The sequence below is a fragment of the Physella acuta genome, unplaced genomic scaffold (assembly GCF_028476545.2).
Source record: "Physella acuta isolate Inbredline_101_S28 unplaced genomic scaffold, ASM2847654v3 ptg000664l, whole genome shotgun sequence".
In the NCBI taxonomy this organism is placed as follows: Eukaryota; Metazoa; Mollusca; class Gastropoda; family Physidae; genus Physella; species Physella acuta.
The window spans coordinates 36366-62662 of record NW_026732183.1 but is presented as its reverse complement, the minus strand read 5'-3'; the positions used below and the strand labels follow the sequence as shown (position 1 = coordinate 62662).

Genomic DNA, 26297 nt, shown 5'->3' with positions numbered 1-26297 from the left:
TTCTAAACATTTTATCTAGTCTTAGAGGGTAATATTTCTAAGACATCTGTTAATTTTAGTATTTTACTCTCAGTTACATATTATTGTATTAAATTATTTGTTTATAATAAGATGTATTTATTAAAAAATGTTTAACAACATCATTCTTCTACATTTTTAATATTTATTAAATATTTTTAAAGATGAAAAAATTTTTTATAAAACAGCATTTAAAGTATAAGTGAATTCTCACAACTATTTTAAATCTTGATTTGCCATTAATAAATGCTGTGCAGTTTTGTATTGTGTCGATGAATCTCCTGTCTTTCTCCAGAGCTAGTAAATCACAATCTGTCACTAGTAAAGCAGTTCCATCAGACAAACAGTTCTCTAGTTGTGAGCGGATTTCCTGATTTGGATAATAAAAAATTAATAAATATATTTAACAACATACATAAATAGCCCAATTTTCATTAGGATAACATCACCCATAACTCTTCAATAAATGATCCAAAACTTAATTCTTTTATATTGAGAAATTAAAAAAAAATGTATTCCAATAATTTAAAAGGAAATCCCATGGATCAACTACTCACATGATATTTGACCTCCACTAAGCTCTTCCCTGTGTAATACAACTTGAGCCAATCAATGACACGTGACGTGGGGTCACATATGAGTGGCCAGGCAGTGACACTTTCATCTTGCATCAGGAAACAAGCATTTTCCAACATCAATCTTGTTGTTGGCAGCTGCTTCTGCTGCAGCCCAATAATATCAAGCTGGCAATAAGGAAGTTTTAAAAATTAAATATTGTAATAAATCTAAAACATTTTAATTGTAATTTAGGATTTAAATTAAATGGGTTACTATTTAGGAAATATGAGAAAAAAGTAGGATGGTAACATGCAGATCAAAAGTAGCTCAATCTAAAAATAATAACACAGGAATAAAGAATGACTAACACTTACAGGAGTGTGCAAAAATTCAATGAGCTCCATGTTTCTAAACAGCTGTTGTTTATGAAGTGGTAGACCATGATGCTCACAAACTTGCATAAAGAATTCGCCCATTCTGCGCCTTCAGAAAAAAATGAAATTATTAATAATCACTTCAAGCAAAGTGATTTTCCTTTGATTATAAAGTGTCTTACTTACTCAATTTAAAATTAGATAAATAATAACTCAAGATAAAGTGCTCATCATATCATAATCTTTTTAGTTCTCGAAAGTTCAAAATAAAAATTTTTCTACATTTTCTAAAACAAATTAGTTACTCTAAAACTAGAGACCTGTTACTCAACTACAGAGAAAAGTATTGTTCACACTAACTATCTCTGTACCTGGTGTCTATATTGACAGGTGCACAGTAAGTGAGAGCCCCAGCTGCACCAATACAATTGGCCAAAAGAAGTTCATTGCTGTCATTGTCTTTCACTTCCTGTCTCCATTTGCTCTCTTGAGATTTCAGACTACAAAAGGTAAAATAATTTGACATTACAATGTTTTACTGATTACAAATTAAAAATTTTGAATTAAGTATTTTAATTTATTATTATATTTGCATATGTGATCATTCAAAAACCAAACGAACCTATCAACAAGCTCTATAGCTGACTTCAGGCGTTCATTCATAGAATGCAACTCTGTTTGTAGAGAATGTTTCTCAATCACAGCTTGATCAAACTGGGCTTGGAGCTGGCTGACCTCCTGCTGAATTCTGGGAAGGTCAGCTTCAGACAGATCTTCATCATCTTCATCTGCTTGCTTAGTGTTTTCTTCTTCTTTGGACTAGCCAGCAGATCAAAAAAAGGTAAGCTAAACAACTATACTCCCTGATGTGTTATTGATTTCAAACTTTAAAATTCCTTTACAATAAAAAAGTTTTATTATTGAATAAAACTTATATTATTATTTCAAAATTTCAAATTAATTAGAGTTTTAAATATTATCCAACTAAGATTCTTACCATCAAGTAAACACATTGATTTAATTGTAAAAAAAATATTTCATTCATTTATACAATTATCTATGTATTTAATTGCAGAATGTAAAGTGTAAAATGTGTAAGTACAAAAGTAAACAGAATAATGTATACCTGTACATCATAAAATGTTTTTTTATTCTTTTTTTAAAAAAAAACAACAAAGGTTTGTTAGATTAAAACTTAAAATTTAATTGATGATGTATTTTATATCTCTAAAGTGCTGGTGTGTGCTAAAGTAATTTATGGTATGAGATTAAATTAGGCAACCATTTAATTAAAAATACTGAAATAAGTGGGAAGTTCAAATAACAACTTGCGGAAAGTCAAATAATTAAACTGCAAATAAAGGCGAAAAATGAAATGCATACAAATTAAATAATTAACATAAAAATGTGAACAAAGTATAGATACATTACAGACTTTCTCTAAGTCAAAATTTTTAAAAATCAAATGAATTCACAAGCAGTAATTCACATCTTCTAAAAATATTATAGAAATGGGTTTCAAGATCTAGTGTGCAATCTTTGATATTATAACACACACAAAAGTTTAAAACAGGCATTTTTCATTAAAGCTTCATTGATAAACTGGAAATCATGAAATTATGAAAGTAATTAAATAAAAATATTTTTCAAGTACAAAAATGTCAACATGTGTTAAAGCAAAATAGCTATAAGAAAGAAATACCTGAAGTTTTAGAGAAGGATTTCTCTGTAAAAAGAATTAGTATGGTATACAAGGATAACATTTGTTTAATGCATATTTTATCTAAGGAAGCATTGCTTATACATTTGTGTGTGGGCTTGCATTTGTTTCTGTTTGTAGGCTGTATTAAAACACGTGGTTCACTTTGGGTTATTTTTCTGTCTTCAATTAACTGAGCATGATGCTGATTATTCTTACTATAAAAATGTAAATTTCTCAATTAAGGTGTAATTATTCTTTAAATGAAGGAAGTCTGTTTCAAACATTGTATAGTTAGTTGATTATTTATTAGCTTATTTTCCTAAAAATATGTGAACATTTAAAAAATATTCTGAAGCTGATTAAGAATTGTGCAAAAAATACATATTTTCAAATATTAGTTATATATTTCAATAAACATGCCTACCATTAATAAAAGGATGAAAAATTATAGGTTATTAAATTCTAATATGTAAACATTGGCATGCAACATTAATTAACTAAAATATTGATTTTTTTATAGAGATATTAAATTTCACATTCTTTACACGTAGTCTTTGTTTTGAATATTTGTTACATGGTAATTAATTCTTCTTCTAATTTAAATTTAATATATTTGGTGAGATTATGTAGATCTAAGGCTAAAAAAGTTCAAAAATTAAAGAAATAATTTAAAAAATAGTTAAAGAAATAAAATGAAGATACATTATTTTATCAGAAAATAACTGAAAAATTGCTATGAAAATATTTAGTCTACAGTTTAGCCAATGTTAGCTAGCATTACCTTCAGTAATCTCATCTTTATCTTTAAGTTGCATTCAGGAAATAAAGATATACAACATAAACTTTCATATAGAAATAGAATTAGGTAAATAAACGAAATAATAATTTGCCATTATTATACTTAAGTATATATTAAAGATAACTAACATTAGGACTTAACAAAATATTTAATCTGATCAGACAAACATAGAATAACTAAAAAAATATTTTTAGGTTTGATTTTTGCTTACAAAATTTCCTTTTTAATTCAATCAATAAAATTGGAAAACACATAGGCTACTCAATACTTGTTTAGTACAAAGTTAGTTTTAAAATGTGCATTACTTCAAAATAAATGCTTAAATAATATTATTGCTTTTATTTTGTGCTAGAATACTATAATTTTTCAAAGCTTTGAATATAGATTATATTTAGGCCCACTCTTTACATTATATTTTTTAAAGAACACAGCATACTTGAAAATTAGTCATTCAAAATTACACAGGTGCATTTATAGTAGATATTTTTATTTATAATTTGTGCATGATAAAATAAAAGTAATCAATGATAAGACTACATACCTCTTCTTCCTGAAGCTTCTGCTGTCTCTCATTTTCTTCAATCTCCCTCTCTAGTTCATGCATTCTCTCCAGGGATGATTTTAGAGGTCCACAGAGTCTTGAGTACTCAACAATGGCAATAGTGTAGTGCACCAGAGTGGCACAGTCCTCACTGGCATACTTGGCACCCGCAATTGTCAGGCCAGATCTGGCTCCAGGAGATGATGACCTTTGTTTGATTGCTAAAAATTGCTTTTCTAGAAAAGGATATAGATTTAGATTAGAAGATGTAACATTCTTTTAAGCAATGATTAATAATGTGTACATTGTGGTAAAGGCAAAATTATATTATGTTTAAAAACTTGCATAAAGTTATTTTAAAAGTACTGTTATCACAAACAAATTAGGTTTTAAGAAAGCAGCAGTCAAGATTATTCAAACTAGAGCAGAGAAGTCTGTTGGACTTAAAATCAGCATGAAATATTTATATCTGAAAAATTATCTTAACTTGTTGTGTTTTGTATTTCTTTGATTGTCCCCCTTTAAAAACTCAAATTACAAATTTTGTTGATTATTGTAACACTACCTCAGTACGGAGAAAGTGTAATAATCACCCACTGAGGTGTAGTGTGTTTACGGGCTGACCCTGAGAGACAACAAAATCAAAGATGCTGCTTGTTTCTGGATCGGCTTATATAGAATTGCAATTTCCAGTACCATTGCAAGTACATGGATCTATCTATAGCCCTCAATTAGGGCTCTATACAACTCATTATTCAATCCCCATGTCAGTAGCTGTCCTGGTCACAGCAGCTTGGAGTTTGAATGCCATGGGCACATGTGTTCCCGAGGTCACATGACATGGGAAACAAGGGGAAACATTGATTACCAAAGATCATAAAAAAAAATAACATCAGCAATTGCTGTCCCACAGGGGCCGCAACCAAAACAAAGTGTAAATTATCCCCCCTGACTTGTAACCCATGCTATGTGTTACAATTATAATATTAGATTTCTTTTTGGGAATTATTACCAAAAATTATTACCTTGTGCATTGTCAAGCAGACTACCTTCTCCAGTGACTCCTAACTGTCCTTCTTTACTGCATGCCAAATAACTTTCAACAGCTGAATTAAATAAAAGTGATTTTAATAACAGCTGGTGTTTATTAAAAATATTGCATTCTAAAATCTTTGAAAAATGTGTACATCCTGCAATAAATTGAAATGGATACAATACTAACCAGCTAATACATCATTGGGCAAGCCATCCTCCCAGGAAAGGTTGTGCAGCATGTCCACAAATTTGACAGAGTCTGACATTGTCTGCTGCATACTTTTCCATTGTGCCTTGTCAAATTTGTCACCAGCTTCTTTAGGTTTTGCTAGAGTAGAAAAAATAAAAAGACAGAAAATAATAATATGTTCATAGATGACATTTTTTTTTAGCATTTGATAAAACAGTAAAAAAAATTAAAAAGTAAAACATTTGCAAGAAATTTAAACTTTTAAAAATATAACTTTTAACATGATTTAACCTCTATTAAAAAAAGCACTAGGCCTACAACTTCTGACAAACTTTTGCCACTTTTTTGTTTTACATAAATTAGAGGATATTTACTTAATTCTACCTATTTTAAGAATAACTTTTTTTTAAAACGTTTGCCATCAGCTTCTTACCTTTTTTGACAATAGGTTTGGTCCCACCGGAGCTTGTGGACATGCGTGAGGACATGTCATCTTTGCCACTGTTGGCTTCTCTGTTGGACTCAGATATCCGTTGGGATGGCAGTTTTTTACCAATGAGAACCATCACCATCTCAATGATCTGCCCTACAAGGATAGGTGGGTTGGAGAAGGCTCTCACATGTTCAATAACACCTCGATCCACCTTGTTTCTCCAGAAATTTACCTGCAAGAAATTAAGACATATCTTGATAATCTTAAGTCTTTTAAAAATAATATTTTCATTTAAAGGAACTGTAACAAAATAGGATGCACAGATTTGTACAATTCAGACGTATGCAATATTATTCTCTCATCATGAGTTCTATTCTTTCAATAAAAAATAAATTAAATCTGTAAACTTTATTTTGAACTAAGCAAAGAAAACAATCACTCCTTTAATGTTGAATTTTAAACATTAAATTATATTTTATTGATAACTAATAAGAATATGGGTTAACCAAGATAAATCAAGATCAATGAATAGCTGAAAATTTGACCTGCTGTTTTGCATATGCCAAGCTGCCACGGCACTGTTCAACTTGAGACTGCGCCAGTGTTAATTCATCTTTAGCTTGAACCTGGCGAGTTTTCAAATTCGCTTCCCTCATCCGATCAAACTCAGCATCATATTCATCATATTCTTCTGAAATTATATCAGAAACAAAAATTCATTAGCAGCATACATACACTTAAATAAAGTTAATTTAAAATTAGTTTCCAGCAAACAAAGAAAAGCCTCTGGGATGACACACAGTTTTCATCAGCTCACCTTCTTTTAACAACTCATCTTCTTCTTCCTCCTCCACATCCATCTCAGTCAACTGTAGATAAGCATCCAGGGACTTGCTCAAACCAACTTTAGCTTTCAGTTTCTCTAAAGTTGTTGCCTTGAGTGTTAACTTCTTGAGCAGCTCAGAAGTGCTTTTTTGGGCTCCTTCAAATTTCTGATTCAATGTCTTAATTGCTTTCTTCATAACTTTAGCATCAACTCTTGTTTTATCTAAGGTTGTTATCACTTTTCTAAAAAAAAGTACAATAGATGTAATTCACTAGCAAAAGTAAGTTTTTTAATACAAATCAATCTATCAATAAAACAACAAATTTAAATAGCCTAACAGAAATATATTTATAATTCAATTTGCCATCTTGTTGCAAGTTAAACTTGTATAAGCTATCTTTATTTATTAGCATCTATAATTAGTTTTCTTTTAGTAATTTTCAAGTTGTTGAAAAGAAACAACCAGATAAATTAAAAAAAAAAACACCTCTTTATTACAACAGCAGTAACGATAAAAGTTTCAAGATTAATGGGATGGCCAGGGGGTAGAGTGCTTGACTGCCAACCTGAACTCCTTGAGTTCAGATCCTGGGCTCAAGTATGTAGTATGTCCATTAATCCACCCAGCTCCAATGTAAATTTTAGAGAAAAGTAAAGGTAGATGGGTATAATGCTGACCACACTATCCCTTCATACGCTGAAGTCACAGAAAAAGCTCTAGTTCATCTGCTGTGTGCACCACCAGGTTTAATAGGGTGACTTTTATTTCTATTTCACTCGTTGACTAGAAATAGATATTATTTTTACACTAAGGTTTTGTAAATATCTAGAATTCCCTAAAAAAATTACTTGAGTTGTTCCACTCTCCTTGTTCTGTCATCAGATTTGAGGGAATACAAAAATCTAAAAGTTTCCATAAACCTTCTGTAGGTTGTAGGCCCAATGTAAACTTCATTTTTTGCTTTACTTGAATCTCTGTGATTCAATCTGCAAAACAAATACCATCATCATATTTCCATTATATGTTTTATTTTATTATACAATATAGTAATAGTTAACTCATTAAAGTAAATATTCTTCACCTAGGCTCTATATGAAAAGTTTTTAAAAAAATTAAACAACAAAGAAGCAGAAAGTTGGCAATTGAATAAAACACTTTAGGCATCATACATTATTAAACAGGGTAATTATTGGTTAAAGGAGACAAAACTATATTATCAGGAAATGAAAAATTGACACCATTAAGTGTGAATAACAAAGTTATGATAAATTATTTGCAGGCACTACCTGATTCTTTCTTGTAAGATAACTTTAGAATATGGTATGTTGGGAACATTGTCTGTTTGATATTTAAGCTGGTCCTTCTTCTTCTCATGTACTTTGATGGTTGTCATGGAGATGGTTGTGCTGACATCACCAGCCCATGGCATCTGCTTGCAGTCACGCAGTACAAAACTGTGGATGTTGGCCAAGCTTGTTGTGATGCTTTCTCTGAAAAAGACAATAGAACACAACACTTAGTCGTGTCTACAGCTTAAACCTAGTTGCTCAGTGGTTAGGCTATTAACCTGACATGTAAAACTACAATACTCTAGATTAAATTAACCCCTTTACCGTGGAAATTTTTTTTATTTTTTTTGGAAACTATTTTTTTTTTTCATTATTTGATTTGTTATGTTGTCCTGACAAAATAAAACATCATTTTGAGTGAAAATGAGTTGACATTTAGAATTTATGAGGTAAATATAAAGAAGGTAATTCAAAAGCACAGTACCAACATCACGTGATGACCTATTTTTATCATACGCTGTTGAATTGGCTGTTAGATTAGCCTCCCTCTACATTGTTATTGATTTCCAATGCTATTTTCGTATTTTCGTATCAAAATGAGTTAACTCGCGACGCACGGCACACAGACGACTTTTTTATCTGAAGACGAGTTAACTCGTGATGTACGGTTAAGCCCAAGATTTTATATGACGAGTTAACTCGTGACACACGGTAAAGGGGTTAATGAGTTTTCTGTAAAATACTGTAATAACAGTTCTTTTTATTTAATTAAATTGATGATAAGTTGATCAGCATACAAATTACATTTTGACCAAAAAGCATTAAAAGATTTTTTAAAATATTTACTTTAATTTTAAAGTTTGATAAAAAATGATTTAAAACTAAAGATGAAAGTATAAGAGAAATAGAACTCTATAAGCCTCAGATCTTCAAATGATTTAAAACTAAAGATGAAAGTATAAGAGAAATAGAACTCTATATGCCTCAGATCTTCAAATGATTTTAAACTAAAGATGAAAGTATAAGAGGAATAGAACTCTATTTGCCTCAGATCTTCAAAATCCTCAGTCAGCTGGTGTTTTGTAAGGAAATAGGAAGCTTCTCCTAGAAGAGTTTCCTGTGGCCAGTCACAGAACCAATTCATCTGGCAGCCAGTCAGTAGTCCAGGAAAGTTTCTGAAAATTTTAGAACATTCTTGCTTATATTTAACATAAATATAATGCTCTCTGTAAATATTGATCAATCACTGCTTTTTAAAATAATTTTAAAAAAAAATTAAGTATTCAACAAATTTGTTAATGAAATCATACATTGCAGCTGTTCTGAGCAGTTCATGGTTGGGGTCAAGACAGATTAAAATATGCAGGTTGCTTTTGACCCTTGAGACGAAGAATTTCATTGGATCAACAGTTGAGCTGGAAACCTCTCTCTTCATGGCTGGGTGGATGGCCTGCAGTAGCCCTTCCATTTCATCATTGGAAAACAAATGTGGATACTCCCCACTGATCATCAGGCTGTTGATGGCATCAAGGTGGACTGGGTCTTCTAAGTCCCTTGACTGAGAATCATCAATAAATTATATACATCTCAAAAATTTTATTTTATTTATTTTAAGCTACAGAGTAGGACAAAATATAAGTAAAATTTATTTTTAAAACTAAACAAAATGCTTCAGTAATCTAAAATTTGAGCTTTACATGAAATATTGAGTTTAAAAAAAATAATTAATGAATGCTCCCTTACTGTAAACATTAGTGAGATGACTTTTCCTTCTGATCCACTCAGTCTAATAGCTGAGCGGAGGCCATCAAAGAAGCTTGTTTGTTTTGTGGTGTCCATTTTGTGAATAGGAATATCTGCTACATGCAACGCCAGCCGACATAGTGTGGTAAGATTAGATCCTACTGCACCAACTAGTAAAATGTTGCCTCTGAAATGTTCACAAAAAAGGCTTTCAAAGTAAGATTAATGTGTAGATAATCTAATACGTGTTTCATCTTGTAATTGAATTGTTTTTAATTTAAATTTAATTAAATTTAACAATTTTATAAAATAAATGATTTATTTTCTGAGATATGTTGTAAAAATTGGCCATTTAAAATTTTGACTGTTTAACAGATAAATGAAAAATTAACTTAATGAAGCTAGAAACAAAGTAAAAATTGAATCTCAGTTTACCCATGAGAGAAGCTAAGTATTCGATGCAGTCTTACAACATGGGAGATAATAAAGTCAGACAGCATAATGTTTAGTCTGACATTTCCAAACTCTTCATTGTAGCGGGTCAAATGTGTATTGAGACAGCTGTGAAGGTCACTCATTTTTTCAACAGGCTGGAGTGACACCTAGAAATACGAACAAAAGTTTTATTGTATTACTAAATTAATTAAATGCATATTTATTTTCTTTTGGCTTTCTGGGATGTAAAGCATGTTAAGAATATTAAATGTCGCTTAAAATATTTATTTACAATAAAAATATTTCTTACTAAACACATGTGCTTAATGTTCAACAGGCTAAATAATGGAACCAATGATGGTATTTATAACATTTCAGTAGCAACTACAACATTTAAATGCGTACACACTGATAAATTCAAATCAACATTTAAAAAAAAATGTTACTTTGATATGTTTTGATCCTATTGATGTCACTGGTCTTTGAAACCCTCGAGCATCAATTGGGAAAGTAACAAAATGCTCATGAAGATTTACTGTCTTTTCCTTCCATGTCTGAAATCATATTTTAATGATTTAAAAGAAGAATTAACACAAAAATATTAATCAATCAATATATTATGAGAAAATTAAAGAAGTTTTAATATACATTATTATAGTCTTTAAAAAGGATAGTACTCAATGTCGTCTTAAAAATCTTTTGTATTTTTGTTTTTATTTTTTAATTTAAATTGTTCATTGAATCCCATAATGTTTATTACCTCCTCCAAAGAAGAATTCAGTTTGTCATCAAACCAGTTCAGGTCAGAAGTTCGACTGATCCTATCTCTGACAGTCCTAATCAGTTCATGACGCCAGAAAGAAATCACCATAATTTCATCTGCTTTACTTTCATCTGCCAGTTTTCTCAGACTCTTTCAATGGTAAACATGAAGTTTAAGTAAATCATGTCACTCAGACTCTTTCAATGGTAAACATTAAGTTTAAGTAACTCATGGCACTCAGACTCTTTCAATGGTAAACATTAAGTTTAAGTAACTCATGGTACTCAGACTCTTTCAATGGTAAACATTAAGTTTAAGAAAATCTTGGCACTCAGACTCTTTCAATGGTAAACATTAAGTTTAAGAAAATCTTGGCACTCAGACTCTTTCAATGGTAAACATTAAGTTTAAGTAACTCATGGCACTCAGACTCTTTCAATGGTAAACATTAAGTTTAAGAAAATCATGGTACATTTTTCAAAAAGTAAACTAGAAATACTTTGCTGTTTTTTTGTTTTCACTATTAAAATAAGTATTTTATATGATTTTAAAATAATTTAAAACAAAAAGCCTACATACCTGGAAACAGTGAGTGATGTCTTTTAGAGTGAACAGATAGTGACAACGGCCATCCATGGGAGTTGGTTTGAGAACAGCTTGGATTGATGTCATCATATCACATGAGACTGAGACCAAGGCGTTGTGGAGATCAGGGTCTATTCCTGTTGAGTCACGTTTACTGGTGTTTGCCTGTTGGTATATTTATTCAAACATTAGACAGAAGGTAGTGAACATTAAGTTAGCAATTTTAAAGCTATAGCATTTAAAAAAGGAATCTGGCATTGTAAAAACAAAAACAGTTTAAGTATCATTAGTTAAATGAAGCTATGAAACCAATAATAGATTTAGTCTTAAACCTGAATATGTCCATGTAGTACATTTTGGCCATTGTTTTTACCTGAAGTACATCGCTTGTAATGGTAGTAAAGGATTGTCATAGAAATGTTGATGACACCATATCTTACCTTTAGAATTCCATGAACAATAGTTTTAAGACCATTATCATGGGGAGCAGGAATGCTGAACACAGCAAAATGGCGCTAAAAAGATAATTGTAAACCAAAAACATTTTTTTTTACTTTTTTTAATTAAATGGTTTTTATAATAATCATAAAGATATTTTTAAAATTAATGTTTTACATTCAGGTAGTTCTAAATTAATATGAGTATAGAATTAAATAAACATTTTTATCATAAAAAAAATATTTAAAAAATACTAACCAATAGCCTAGCAGAGAGAGACCTGTTAAAAGCTGATGGGTAATCACTGAAAGCCATGGCTGAGATGACTGACATATCCTCCACTGTATGCCACTCAAAAGGTTTCTGCAGGGTAAATAACTGCTTTTGATCCAAGAGTTGCCTCAGAAGTTCATTGCATCTTTGTATGCCATTTTTGTCAGCAGATGGAAGGTTGAGGTCATCAATGAAAACTTTGAGCTTCTTGTTATCTTTTGCTCCAAACACAAAACCTAATGAGTAAAACAAAGTAGAAGTGTTAGAAATACTTGAGTAATAGGTCACTTAAGTATGTAACTCTTTTCTTATAGAAAATGACTTTTATTTTTTTAATTTAAATTTAATATTGTTAAACCCATAAAGGAAAGTGATTTAGCATTATTAATCAGATATTTGATTAAGTTTATCCTGTACTTACCTTGCCTATGATAAATGTTAGAGTCAATAAACTGCTGGAGCTGTAATGCTACTGAAGCTCCAGAAAACACCAAGTGCTTGCAGACAGATATCTGGGGATCTAAAAAAACACATTGATGTTTTAAAAAATTACTTAAAAGTTTTCAAAAAAAAATTTGTAATAAGTAAATAATACATATGAAAAATCATTAGAATTCATAATTAATTTTATATTTTAATTACCTTGACTGTTGATGAAGTCATTAATTAGAGCAGTTTTTCCTGATCCATGAGGACCAACTAGTAGCACATTCATTCCTGAAGCAGCTGAAAACTCCATAAGGATACGGGTTCGAATCTATAAAAAAGAATCAACAAACTCAGATAAATGAGGATATATAAAAAATTGTTAACTAAATATTTTCTACACAAAAAAAAAACCAGAAAAAAACTTACAGTGTCTACTGTATCAACAAAAACTTCCCCCAGCACATCCTGGTTGTCTGCATAGACAGCTTCTGGCACTCTGGGTTACATTATGAAACAATTATTTATGTACATTTGTAAAAAATAGTTTCTTAAATCATAGACAGCTTCTGGCACTCTGGGTTACATTATGAAACAATTATTTATGTAAACTTGTAAAAAATTGTTTCTTAAATTATGGACAGCTTCTGGCACTCTGGGTGACATTATGAAACAATTATTTATGTAAACTTGTTAAAAATTGTTTCTTAAGTTAAAAACACTGGTCAATAATTTGATATCTAAATAAGTTTTGGAGAAATATGATCTGTATTAAATAAAAGATGCCCAAAAATTTATAATTTACATTATGCCTCTTGGTAAGATTTTTTTAAAGAAGAGTTATCTTACTTAGAGTGCCATGGATCCCACTCTCCAGACTCATCCACATAGTAGTCAAACACACTAATATCTCTGTCATCATCTGGTAACCTGCAAGAGTTGTAAACCCATTCTTTATAAATTGTTTTAAAAAAGATATTTTGGTTGTAATAATTTAATGTTTATTATATAAAACTGTAACTATTGTAATGAATGAATTCTTGAATACTTTTATTATACAAAACTGTAACTATTATAATGAATGAATTCTTAAATACTTTTATTATATAAAACTGTAACAATAGTAATGAATGAATTCTTGAATACTTACGCAGTTGACAATGTTGTCAACAAATCACTGAAGAGTTTGCGGTCATTGGAGTCAAGAAGACCACCAAAAGTCCATATCAGACAGAAGAGATACAGCCTTTCAATGTGGAGCTCACCAGACACTTCAATGTTGTCTGCCAGCATGGCAGACAAAAGACCAAGACAAGTTTTCAGCATGCCAACTTCACTAAGCTGGAGACGAGGCCTGTGTAAAAATAGCTCTCAAATTATTTTTTTTTTGCAATATAAGTTTGTTTAATAAGTTACAAGGTTAAATGTAAGAGATGAATCACAAGATAATAAATAAAATTTGTATTTAAATATATACTACTTACAATATATGACCTTATTCTAATAATACATTTTATTACAATGATCATGTTAAATAAAATTGTCTACATCATAATAACATTCTTAAGTTCTTACTTAGCCTCTGAATGAACAAAGTTCATAATAGGATCCAATGTCTTCTGGAAAGACTTCTGCAACACCTAAAACAAATACATCACTTTGTTAGTGTTTGTTTGTTTGATAGCACAATCACCAAACAATTATTTACAAATAATATGGAATTGATTGGCTGATTAAAATAAATAATAATTAACAAGCTTATATTTTAAGAGAAACTAAAAGCTTTATTTTTTTATTGAAATTCATTGAAACAGATATGCAGTTTAGTAGCAAATGCAATGCTAGTTTTAAAAAAAAAAATTGAATTAAAATACATTTATATAGCTTTCTAACATATGAGGAAAAACATTCTTTGCCATCAATGCAAAAGCAAATTTTACATTTAATTAAATAAAAATAGTTTTCTTCTGCTGAGAGCAATAAAACAAGTGGAAAGATTTTTAAAAATAAACTTAAAATTTTGCATGATGTAAGCCTGATGAAATGTGAGGGGGAAAATCTAAAGTAAAACCTTGTTTTCATAAAGTGATAGGCTTGAGTTTCTATTTGTTAAATCACTTAACGTTTTTTGAAACATCCTTTTATTAAATAATTCAGAATGTCAGTTTAATATGTTTGTATAGAAATGTTTTCAACAGACAATAACTACTTTTTTTTAAAAACATGCTAACAGAGATATATATATTCTGCAAATTCACATGATATTACAAATTGCATTACCAATACTTTTACTTATTTATTTTAGACTTCATAAACATTTTAATAATATAATTTTACATTTCCTTAAACAGCAACGTTGCTTTAATGTCCTGAGTAGGGGATATAAATAACAGACATGCCTAGGGATTAAATACTCAATAAAAAATAAATCTTAATTTAAAAAAACTTAAAACAAGTAGATACAAACAGGATCTTTTAAAATGCAAATAAAATAGCTCTTGTAGATGGTGTTTCTTATTTTGTTCATTACAAACATAATTCAAATTTTTAATAAATTGTTAGTAGATGACAAGTTTTAGTACAAGCAACTACTACAGCCAGTGGTTAACTAATGGTCTACATGTTGTTGAGTCATGTGCATATTGTAGACTACAACAGTTAATATTCATTACTTCTATTATTTCCTCAGTGTTTGCCTTCTGATGGTGCACAACAGTAGAATAAAACAAGTTTGGTAATAGAAATTCATCAAACCAAATAGTAGGCCTACACAATATTTTTAGTATTATGAGAAATAATGTATGTTAATTTTAATATTATTATTTTTCACAAAAAATGAAATGTTAAGTAGAATATAAAAAAAAAATGTATATTAAAATATTATAAAACATTTTTAGCTTTAAGATTTAAGAAAACTGGCAATGATAATTTAGAAAGATTATACATACATGTACTTCTAGCTGTGATCTGGTATCCAGCCAGGCCTTAGCAATAGGTTTCCAGCCTACAACATCTCTATCTATGTAGAGGATACCCTAAAGTAAAAATACAATCAAATTTTAATTATACTTGGCTTAGATGTAAAATAATTTTTACCTCTGATCATATAGGTTATATCCTAAAGTAAAATATAAATCAATGTTTAATTAAAGTATGTGTATGAATAATAATTATAAATATAGTTTCTAAGAAAACTGTAACTCAAAATTTTTTATTTAGTTAAGTTGTGGTAAAATGTTTAAAATACTAGTGTAAAACTTCTAAATAAAGAACTTTTTGAAGGGCAACAATTTAAAAAACTTACACAACTTGAGACAGTATTGGGTGAGGCATGGTTCAAGTCATCAGTTTCAAACAACAGCATAATGTTGTCATTCAAAAACAGCTTATCTCCATTTTTTAAATGTAATACCTGAAAAAATATTATTGTACATCAGAAAAATATTTTTTTAAAAAGCTGTTGCTAATCGACTTATTATTTTCAAAGATAGACTTAAGTGTTCTAAATTTTGTTTTAAAACACTTGTTTAAAATAAAAATTCAAACCAACCTTGTCACCAGATAAAATACTATTGAAATTATCAGCCCAGTTTTGGCTCAGGCATCCATCCAAACACATCCAGGTGGTGCTGATGTTCTGAGAGAGGAAGTAAATAATTATTAAGATAATAATTAAGATATTGCTTTAATAAAATCAGAATTTTAAACGCAGTTAGAATAGCACAGGATGTTTGAAAAAAAATTTAAGTAAAAAAAAGTAACTGAAATTACCACTTAAATCATAATTTAAATAAAACCAGCTGTAAAGCAACAATTCATGGGGCATATTTTCTTCTGAAATGTTTTCTAAAATAGGCTTGAAGTTTGTCATTTCATAATTGTTTTTTATATTTAGTCTTACTAACCAGGGATTGTAATACATAGAAAAACAACTCATTTAAGAACAAATTAGATGCTTTAATTTGTAACAAAAACAGCCCCCATGAAGAATTGATAGATACTAACTCTGTTTGCTTTTCTGATAGCATGTGTGAAGATCCCATCAATCCAGTCGTTATTGTTGCCTAGACAACCAAAGATGAGAGCTGTGTCATCAACAACCATTGGGTTGATATGTAACAGCTTGTGCATGCTTTCACCTTCTGTGGATTTGGTATTCTCTTCTAAGCTTTCATTGCGCAGACATAATGCGTCAACCATTGTTTGAATGCAGGTTGATTTCCCAGAGCCTGGAGGTCCTGCTACTATTACACCTATTAAAATTGTATGTGAGAAAAAAGCATTTTATATTTTGAACTTAAAAGTAAAAAAGAAATTGCTTACAGACAAGCTACATTGCATAACCAAGCTTTAAGAAATATAGTTGATTAGTTACAAAACTAGCAATTTAGAGCAATTTTTTTAGCAGTTTTTAAATTGAATTTAATTAAAACAACTAATTTATGCTACAAATAGATTACACAATAAGCAAATACACATTTAATTTATGTCATTTACTCTAAGCTTATGAACCTCATGCTTTTTATTTTTTTTAAATATCTTAGAGAATTGATTACAAGAAATAAAATTTAAAACATGCAAAAAAACAAAAAAGATATTACCTTTTAAACAAAACAAATACATAAATATTTTAATTTAAAAAAAAAAGACAGACATTAAATTCTCCCATACACAACAAACATTTAGTGTCATTAGCTCTTACCATTGTAAACCTGGGACAGTGTGTACAACTGGTTGCATTTAGTGATCCAAGGTTTGTGGGGAACTAACCCAGACTCCACAGCAGCTTTCTCTAGAGCTGGCTCCAGGTCAGTGGCTTGTTTCATTTGTGAACCCTGGGCTTGTTTTGCTGAACTTGTATTACGCCCTTTGGCAGAGGATTTACCATCTGCACTGGGCAGATTAGTGAAACAGTCTTTCAGGATGTTTTTAAACAAAACTTGATTCTGAAATACAAAAAACAAAAAAAGGAAAATATTTTTAAAAATTCTTTTTTTTCAGCAATATTTTCTTATAATTTAATTTAAAACTTAACTAAGTGCATATAAAAGTTAAGTAAAAAAAAAACTACAACATATGAAACAAATTAACAACATAAAAAAACAAATTTTAATAATATGCATGATTACTACTTATTAAAGTATTTCACAATAAAAACTTTTGTGAAAACTTCTGTTCAAATAATGATGATATTTTGGATTCAATAAAAAACAAACCTCAGTCATTAACCTGGGACCCATAATTTCTTCAATTGTTTCACAGACAATTGAATGCTCCTGCTTTGCCTGAACTGTCAATGGGTTAAGTGAGCCAGATTTTCTAAGACCGCCAAGCTGGCCAGGCTTGTTTACAGCTATTGGTGTAATAGTGTGATTCAAAAACATGAAGTGATTTAAAGAAACAACAGAAATGTGATATTAAAAAAGTGTCATCCAAATAATAATAAAATGCAGACAACAAATGTGACACGTTGAAGAAAAATGTGAGAAACAATATATAAAAACGTGTGATTTAATTTTTTTAAAACCGCTAAAAAAACATTAACAATCAGGCAGATTCTTGCTGCTTGAAGATTTGAAGAGAAAAAAACTAATTTAATCTTTATTTACCATTGCCTACTGTTCTGCCAGTTGGGACTTCAGAACTTTGACTTTCTGATCTAGAAGCATCATCTTTCAAGTTGTTTTTCTCAGTGTTCTTCTCATCCTTGTCTTTGCGTCTTTTTAAGGAAGCTTTTTTCAGTGCACCAATGAAAGCTTGTGTAGTGAAGTTATGATGGACTTGACTAGGTCTGAAAATTGCCCATTGAGATTAGCTTTCAGTTTAAAACTTAAATATAAAATTTCTAAAGAAAATGTTTTAGATAGGAATGTCTTTATATTTCTGCCTAATATTAAGTATCAGAAAATGTAATTAGTATTGACTAGGTCACTTTATAAATTTAAAAAATTCATCAAATGTAAACTGAAGTACTTGCTGTAAAAAATTGTTTTTTAAAAAAAAGAAACTTAACTCTATAAAGTTACATACATGTTAAAGGTAAATAAGCTAATGAAGAGAGATACAGCATTTAGAAAACATAATATTAAAAAAAACAATAACAAAAAGGAAGATAACTTACAGCTGGTCTTTGACTAATTCTGCAAGCATCTTCAGCCTGTTAGCTAGTACAGCTGGCGCCCTGAATCCCAGGGCAGCACATTTAGCTTTAAGGACCATCCCAATGTCTGGCTGCACCAGTGAAATGGTGCGGAACAGCTCTGTTACATCACTGGGGAGTTCAGCGGCTGGCAGTTCTGACACATCAATGCTCATGAAAAGTCCAACTGATTTCTTAATCAAAATCTGCAACATTTAAAATTCCAGACACGTTTATATTTGTTTGTGTACAAGTTTGATAATTTGTCCATACTTTGTTATCGTTAAATAAAGCTAACTTTACCTCTGTGCCATCCACTAGTTGCATGTATGTTTGTTTTGATCTCAAAGCCTGTACTATAGACTGCACATGATCAACAAGAACAGATAACCCTTGAGGGTTTAGGCTTTGGACACCTTTTAAAAAGCCCCAACACCCATCCTGAAAGTTGGTCAAATTGTTTTTTAAAAATGCATTGTTTTCTGTGCTTAAGAAATAACTATATTATAGCCATGTTTTATATTGTCTAATGTGTTATTGCTAAATAAAAACTGAATTTATATGACTTTAGACTGAGATAAAAGATTGAATATAAGTTCCTACAAAACAAATATTTTAATTTTAAAAATTATTAAAAATAAAACATGAGATAATTAGACATGTAAAACAAAAACGATGAATTGGATAATGAACATCCATGTTAGTCATTTAGTTAAAAGTAAAGACTAAATAAGATTGTGTTTAAATTTTTAGTTACCATGGCCAAGCCTTGAGCAATCTTTCCAATACTTGATGGACTCTGTTCATTAGACACTTGAAACAAGCCTAAGAAGTTGCCAAGAATATTGGCTAAACCCTTTCAAACAAAAAAGTTCATTTTTAATTTAGTTAATATTTACATATTGCCAAATGTGCTAAAATTTTTTAGTTATTAATCTATTTATTTTCATCAACATCTGATTAACATTCATTCCATAGATAATTACTTTGACAGTTTCTGTTTTTCCAACACCAGAAGAGCCTATCAGAATGGATCCCATCATTTGCTTCAGTGCTAAAGACATTGTGAGAAAGCATTTTTCTGTCACTGGAGTTGGTGACACACCAGGATCTGTGCCATAAAACTCTTTACCATGTTCAAAATGGGAGTCAAGGATCCATATTCGAGGAGAAGGTTTGGTATCAGTAACTGAAACAAAAGGTTTATAGTTTTATGTTAAATAAATTATAAAACGATATTTCTAAAAACAAAATAAACACAATGCCATGCAACTGAAAAAGTGATTTTAAATTTTGAAGAGCTTCTCAATAAGAAAAGAAATGATTTTCATTTGCTAGATTTTTTATTTTTAAAATGTATATACTAGACTAAATGTTATTTTTTACTTGTTTTACTATTATTTGAATTTCAGTTATGATTTTATAAGGAATTGTAGTAAATTAAAAATGTTCCTTGTGATAGAAATCTTATTATTTTTTTGAAATACTATGTTTACACAATTAAAAAATACATCTGACACCTGTCAAAATAGCTTGGAACAAACTTGATACATTTAATAATTATTCACATTCAAAATGAAAAGTAGGTGACAGAAAAACTTTTTTTTTTAAAACTGGAAATTAAATAATAAAAACTCTGTTTGAAGTATGAAAAAAACAAATCGTGCTACTTCTAGCAGGATATTTAAAAAAAAACTTTGCATAGTTGGTGAAATGAGCATATAAACTAAAAATAATATCTAAACAACAGTTGAAAAACTACAATTAACAAAAATTATGCAGGTCTCTAGCTCAATAATTGCTACAAAGTAATTTGTTTCACATATTATTACCAGATTCTTTAACAGTATCATCATTATCATCTGGAGTGGCTATTTAAATAATATGTAATTGGTAACCAGAATAAATGCAATGTTTTATGTACAAATAATTAAGGATAAATAAAATTATCAGTTTTTAACAATTTTACAAAAAAATTTTTTTTTAATTTGAAGGTTTTACAATAAGCTACAATTTTAAATTTCAATATTTTTAAGATGAAAACACATTTCTAAAAGTAATTGAAAGGTCAGAAAATAATCTTGTTATCATATCTTCATTTGTCAAAATAAATGCCTAGTGTTTTGTAAAATGTGTATTTGAATGTGTTATAGTGTAAGTTATGAGACATTCAGTTAATGTTAAATAATGAAAAAGCCATTCATGCACTCACCTGCCTGGGACCTCTCTGTGGAAGCAGAGGATGGCAAATGCTGGACTGTGAAAAAAAAATATCGTTTAGACTTTTAGTAAATACATTAGAGTTATCACATTTTGATTTCTTTCTCAGCATAGAAAAAATTATCTTTTATCTATTAAAAAATTGTGAAATTAATCCCTCACTAAGTTAACTAGTGCCTTACAAGACAACCAAAGACAAAAGCTGTTCTGATTAGGTTAATTTTATTTAAAATAAAACTAGACAAACCAGAAGATGGATCTGGCTGGAGATAACATCGAACACTTCGCCTCCATTCAAAGTCTGTTGTATCCCTCAGCTTTCTGTGGCAAAGATTTTCCAGTATGTCTTTGAGATATGTAGATTGCTGTGGAACAGAAAATAAAGTTAATAAAACTTTAAAAAACTTAAATAAATAATAAGAAGAATAATGCACAAAAATAAAAAGCACATCAACATAGATATACAAAATGCTTACTGTGATCATAGCCTCTAGACGAACTCTATGTTTTGGTTTCATTTGTTCATCAGAACTTCGCCAGGACCCCCTCTGCAGCACAGTGGCAAGTTTACTTGTTGCCAGATTGTATTTCCTGATAGCTCCCTGCAAAGACTTCCTGTCATACTTTAAATCAGCTATGGCTATCTCACATTCTGCACTCCAGTGGAAGAGCATGCCAGTTCTACACACTTGCGAGGGATACTAAAAAATTTAAAAAAAAATATATATCAAAACCTGAATTATTTTCAAAAAACATTTGCAACCATGCTCAATAAAACTAGCTGTTTACTTTTAGTGGCCATTCTTCTAATCCAATCCCATTTTTGCAGTCTGTAATGACAGCCTGGTTGAGAGAATGCAAAGTGTCACCAACAGAATCTCTTAGCTTACCAATCCATGTCTCAACACCATCTGTAATTGTCACCTGATTTGACAAAAACATTAGAATTATTACAGATAATGACTTCATGGGTATTGTAATTACAATAAATTTAATAAACTTTAAATATGATTTTACAAGGCAAGCACATGCCAAACAGTAAGAGTAAAACAATAATCAAGAGCTTAACTATAAAGTATAAGCTAATATTAAAAACATATTCAACTGATTTAACAAAATAATTTAAGAATGGATTAAAAAACTATTTAAAAAGTTATACAAGCAGAAGTTTCTTTTACGAGCATTTGCACTAAAACTTAAGACTGACTTACTTTTTCTGTGAGGTTTAGAACTTCTCCATCAGAGCTGTGCACAGCTACAGCATCCATTATAATGACTTCATCAACCAGACCCTCAGAGGGCAGCATGCTGGGTACGTGCTGGATCACACTAGGGTTGATGTTCTAAAACATGGTTACACTTTTTAAAATATGTATATATATGAGAAAGTGCTGTTTAAAATGTGGAAGTAGTTATGGGGCAGCTACATTTTTAGTTTTGTTCATTTAGCAAACAAAATGTAAAAAAAATATTTTTTTTAAATCATAGAATTTTAAGCTGACTTTAAGAATTTTAATAGGGAAACTATATTTATAATTATCTTCTCATAAATAAGAAAATGTAATTTTTAAAAAAGATAACTTAAAATTACATAAACTTGATGCAGCCTTTTATCAATTTTCGGAGGAGTGTTGCTGCGTGTGAGAGCAGACAATGTACTAGAGGCCCGATCTCTGTCTCTAGGTGACCCAGTCCGACCAGTGTTGCGCCTTTTGCTGCGAGTCTGATGTGTACCCTTATTATCTTTCACTTCAGTATCATGGTCACTGTCTTCTACATCAACTTCATGGGTTTTTTCAAGCTTGACGTCTGAGATTGCACTGAAGATCGACCTGGACAGTCACACAGATAATTAGCATAAAGCTGTTATCAAACGTTTTAATAATATACACAAACCATTTATATTAGAGATTAATTGTCCTGTAAGTAATCTTTAAAATACATTTTTTATCTTCTGTTTTTAATAGTAATTATTTCAATAAAAATTATTTAATAATAATTATTATTTAAATAATAAGAACTGAATAATAATCACATTTAAATAAGATGTACTGAATAATGATTATCATTTAAGTAATAATTATTTAATAATAATTTTTTAATAACAATTAATACCTGAGATGAGGTCGAACAGATTCCAGGTCATTGGGACGGCTGAGCAGAGCCAGTAAAACAGCATCAGATACAAAATAAAATCTGGGAAACATGCGTCTTTTGTTGTCCAAATAACCAATCAGACTTTTAAAGCAAATCTCCAGCTCCTCATGAATGTGGCGCAGTACAACAGCTTTAGGCACCTCACCACCATAGCAGCACTAAAGGAAAATACAAAGATGTTATAATTTAAGAAGGATTTTGACTCAATATAAATTTGTATTTCTAATAGAGAAATGTAGTCACCTGAAGCACATTGCGTGTATCAAATGCTCTTTTCATCATCTTAGTCCAGCCTTTGTCTATCCTGGCAAACCTTTTTGCTTCTTGTGGTAATTCCTAAAAGTAAAACAAAAACAAATTTTTAGTGTTTGATCTATATTAAGAGTCAGAACTTAAGAAATATTATATTTTAAAAACTAACCATCATTCTGCCTTGACTGTTAATAAATTATTAAAGACAAATTCCAAATTTCATTACATATCTTAAACCTACCCTGACTGCTGATGAATTATTAAAGACAGCTTCCAAATTTTATTACAGATCTTTGCTGATGAATTATTAAAGACAGCTTCCAAATTTTATTACAGATCTTTGCTGATGAATTATTAAAGACAGCTTCCAAATTTTATTACAGATCTTTGCTGATGAATTATTAAAGACAGCTTCCAAATTTTATTACAGATCATAAACCTACCCTGACTGCTAGTGAATTACTGAAGACAGCTACCAAATTTTATTACAGATCATAAACCTACCCTGACTGCTAGTGAATTACTGAAGACAGCTTCCAGATACTGCCACAGATCTTGGACTTCCAGCCACAATTCCAACACTTCTGCTACTTCCTTCAGCTTTTCAGCCCATGAAGCTGCCTCATCTCTTAGTGGCCCAATATATCTGTACATGGCATTCAAATAAGTTTTTAGTGTGGTCAAATTAACCAATGTGAACACAGTTAAATCAGAACTAGAAAATAATGTTTAATTTCCATGTTACATTTTTAAAGCATTTGTTTCAACAATACAAATTGCAGAAATAAAGTCTGTTAATATATTTTGAAGTCTGAATTTCAAACCTTAATGTAAGTAGCATTTCCAGTAATGTAAAACTAAAAATGTTAAAATAATTTTAAATCTGGATTTCAAACCTTGATGTAAGCATCATTGCCAGTAAAGCTTCAGCATCTTCTAATTGCTCCAACAAACGTTCTGTAAAAGCTTTGTCTAAAAACATTGGGCCCCTCTTCTTATAGTGCTCAAAGTTCAACACCTAAAATTTAACAGATAAAAAAAAATCAAAGATTTTTAAAACTCAAATAAAAGGATAGATAATGTACTAATAACTTACAGTATATGGGCTAATCATGCTTGATTAAAAAGTTAAACATATTAAAAGTTAGATTTTATCTGTTTTAAAAATAAAATTTCACCCCCTCCCCCCTCACCTGTTCAGTCCACTCCTCCTCAGTGACTCTCATCTTAATCTCAAGCTCCAGCTCTCTGCTGGCTCCTCTACATATCTCTTCCACTTCTGATCTGTGTCTGTAAACACAATTGGTGTGTTGTTAGCAAGTTAAGATTTAAAGGGTACTTTTTCTAGAGCGGCAGTAGTACTACAGTATCAATTTTGTTTCTTCTGATAGTATGTACATCAGGGTTAGGGTTAGAGTCATGATAATGACTAGGATGGTGGTACCAGCATAAAATTAATTTGCTATTAGCAGAGAGCAGAGAAGTAGATACAGACATATCAACATACAAAAATGTTAAATAAAGTTCTTTTTTTTTCAAGGGTAGGCCATATTTGTCTTAAAAATCACAATAATCTTTATAATAAACCTGACAGTAAATACAACTAACTTGATTAGTCCAATGTCCAAAAGATGGCAAAGTTTAAAGACATTGCCTTCCAGCTGAAAGGAGCTGTGTGTTACATGCATGACTTGTAGCCAGTGTCGGTTGCGGATTTCCTGAAAAATACAACAGAAATAAAAATTTAATTTTTTATGCCAATCAATAAAGTTAGGAAGAATGACAATTTTATCATGCTATAAATTTATAAGTATCAAGAATTAATCTGCATGTATTAACAGTACATATTGATAATGCTTTGACTAAGTAAATAATACTGATTTCAGTATACTGATTTCAGAGAAATTATTTTAGTCAAAAAAATGGTTCTAAAGTTTCCTTATTTAAAATTTACTGTAAGTCTCTCTTTTCTGGCTTAAGAAAAAGTTTTTTTTTATTCCTTGGAGATATATAATAACTTTTTGTGACAGTTTAAAGGCATTCTCAAAAGTGTTAAACTGACCTCAAGAACTAAATTAAGTAGTTAAAAATTGTTACATAGAAAATGAATTCTAAATTTATAACACCGATTGTTTATTAGAGGAATATATCAATGATTACATGACAACAGATTTAATATGATTTAATTCTACAGCAATAGTCCTATAACTTTAATGGTGTAATTGCCTATTTATATTCTTCAAGCTTATAATTATATTTTACAAATTTTTGCTGAGTCTGAAATAAAAACAACTATACAGCTAAACAAATCTATGTACAACAGTTAAAAGTTTAAAGGACAAAACAAACAAAAACGTCAAGCTATCAAAATACTTGAAATAAATGTGTTTGTGATAATATAAATGATTTACATTATATCATGCATCATGCATAGTAAATCAAACGATAACAATCACAGATTATTTCTACCAGCTTTTTCCAATAAAAGCCCTGTGAATTAATACCTTCTTAAGACATTTTAAATGTGCTTTTGCAAGGACGAATAGAAAAATCAATGTTAAAATATCAGTATTAATCTTCTGGCAAGTAGCCAGATGTGTAAAGGCAGGGTTTGTTCATATCCTGCTGTGAAAAAAGACACAAGATGCTCCCAACCAAAACTGAAGCATTTGCAAACTACTTAATCTAATGGTATTGTTTAACATAGCATAATAAATAACAGGAAAACATTTTAACTGAGAAGATGGTGCTAAATAAACATTGCAGACTATTTACAAAATAATGTCACAATAGTTTTTTTCCATTCACATACTCACATTTAGGTTAAAACGATTGGAACCCTGTTAAAAAATAGCACACTTTTAAAAGGACAAGATGCAACACTCAACAAATGAACCAAAATCACACAGTTCAGAAGATTGTATTATGTTTGAAGTTTTTTAATCATTTAGTTCAATATCTGATTTTTAAAGTAGATCAACCAACATTAATAAGCTTTTCTAAGAAAAGAAATTCTTTAGTGATGTTAGCCAAGCCTAAACATAACTAAATGTTTCTTCTGGTTTCCCAACACTGTCTGAATAAAGACCTTTGCTATTTA

General features: G+C 30.1%; 1 protein-coding gene across 1 annotated transcript in view; it reads right to left on the bottom strand.

Annotated features, from left to right (window-relative positions):
- Positions 1 to 26297, bottom strand: part of LOC131948888 (dynein axonemal heavy chain 8-like) — a 38360-nt gene that overhangs the window by 8925 nt on the left and 3138 nt on the right. The window contains exons 10-60 of the mRNA XM_059310600.1: positions 24806 to 24915; positions 24391 to 24487; positions 24094 to 24215; positions 23702 to 23843; positions 23189 to 23281; positions 22904 to 23103; positions 22380 to 22620; positions 22000 to 22131; positions 21578 to 21712; positions 21265 to 21489; positions 21036 to 21153; positions 20781 to 20825; positions 19555 to 19757; positions 19326 to 19424; positions 18872 to 19009; positions 18551 to 18774; positions 18039 to 18220; positions 17646 to 17782; positions 17132 to 17375; positions 16435 to 16682; positions 15980 to 16066; positions 15734 to 15841; positions 15378 to 15464; positions 14005 to 14069; positions 13580 to 13783; positions 13279 to 13359; positions 12859 to 12928; positions 12646 to 12760; positions 12425 to 12523; positions 11989 to 12239; positions 11733 to 11807; positions 11287 to 11457; positions 10705 to 10857; positions 10391 to 10498; positions 9945 to 10111; positions 9510 to 9696; positions 9077 to 9324; positions 8813 to 8941; positions 7764 to 7967; positions 7326 to 7463; positions 6468 to 6718; positions 6196 to 6341; positions 5651 to 5882; positions 5215 to 5355; positions 5018 to 5098; positions 3993 to 4228; positions 1573 to 1769; positions 1322 to 1450; positions 951 to 1059; positions 576 to 761; positions 233 to 388 (exon numbers count right to left, since the gene is read on the bottom strand). Coding sequence (XP_059166583.1) covers positions 233 to 388; positions 576 to 761; positions 951 to 1059; positions 1322 to 1450; positions 1573 to 1769; positions 3993 to 4228; positions 5018 to 5098; positions 5215 to 5355; positions 5651 to 5882; positions 6196 to 6341; positions 6468 to 6718; positions 7326 to 7463; positions 7764 to 7967; positions 8813 to 8941; positions 9077 to 9324; positions 9510 to 9696; positions 9945 to 10111; positions 10391 to 10498; positions 10705 to 10857; positions 11287 to 11457; positions 11733 to 11807; positions 11989 to 12239; positions 12425 to 12523; positions 12646 to 12760; positions 12859 to 12928; positions 13279 to 13359; positions 13580 to 13783; positions 14005 to 14069; positions 15378 to 15464; positions 15734 to 15841; positions 15980 to 16066; positions 16435 to 16682; positions 17132 to 17375; positions 17646 to 17782; positions 18039 to 18220; positions 18551 to 18774; positions 18872 to 19009; positions 19326 to 19424; positions 19555 to 19757; positions 20781 to 20825; positions 21036 to 21153; positions 21265 to 21489; positions 21578 to 21712; positions 22000 to 22131; positions 22380 to 22620; positions 22904 to 23103; positions 23189 to 23281; positions 23702 to 23843; positions 24094 to 24215; positions 24391 to 24487; positions 24806 to 24915 — 7746 coding nt within the window. The remainder of the gene's footprint in view (positions 1 to 232; positions 389 to 575; positions 762 to 950; positions 1060 to 1321; positions 1451 to 1572; positions 1770 to 3992; positions 4229 to 5017; positions 5099 to 5214; positions 5356 to 5650; positions 5883 to 6195; positions 6342 to 6467; positions 6719 to 7325; positions 7464 to 7763; positions 7968 to 8812; positions 8942 to 9076; positions 9325 to 9509; positions 9697 to 9944; positions 10112 to 10390; positions 10499 to 10704; positions 10858 to 11286; positions 11458 to 11732; positions 11808 to 11988; positions 12240 to 12424; positions 12524 to 12645; positions 12761 to 12858; positions 12929 to 13278; positions 13360 to 13579; positions 13784 to 14004; positions 14070 to 15377; positions 15465 to 15733; positions 15842 to 15979; positions 16067 to 16434; positions 16683 to 17131; positions 17376 to 17645; positions 17783 to 18038; positions 18221 to 18550; positions 18775 to 18871; positions 19010 to 19325; positions 19425 to 19554; positions 19758 to 20780; positions 20826 to 21035; positions 21154 to 21264; positions 21490 to 21577; positions 21713 to 21999; positions 22132 to 22379; positions 22621 to 22903; positions 23104 to 23188; positions 23282 to 23701; positions 23844 to 24093; positions 24216 to 24390; positions 24488 to 24805; positions 24916 to 26297) is intronic.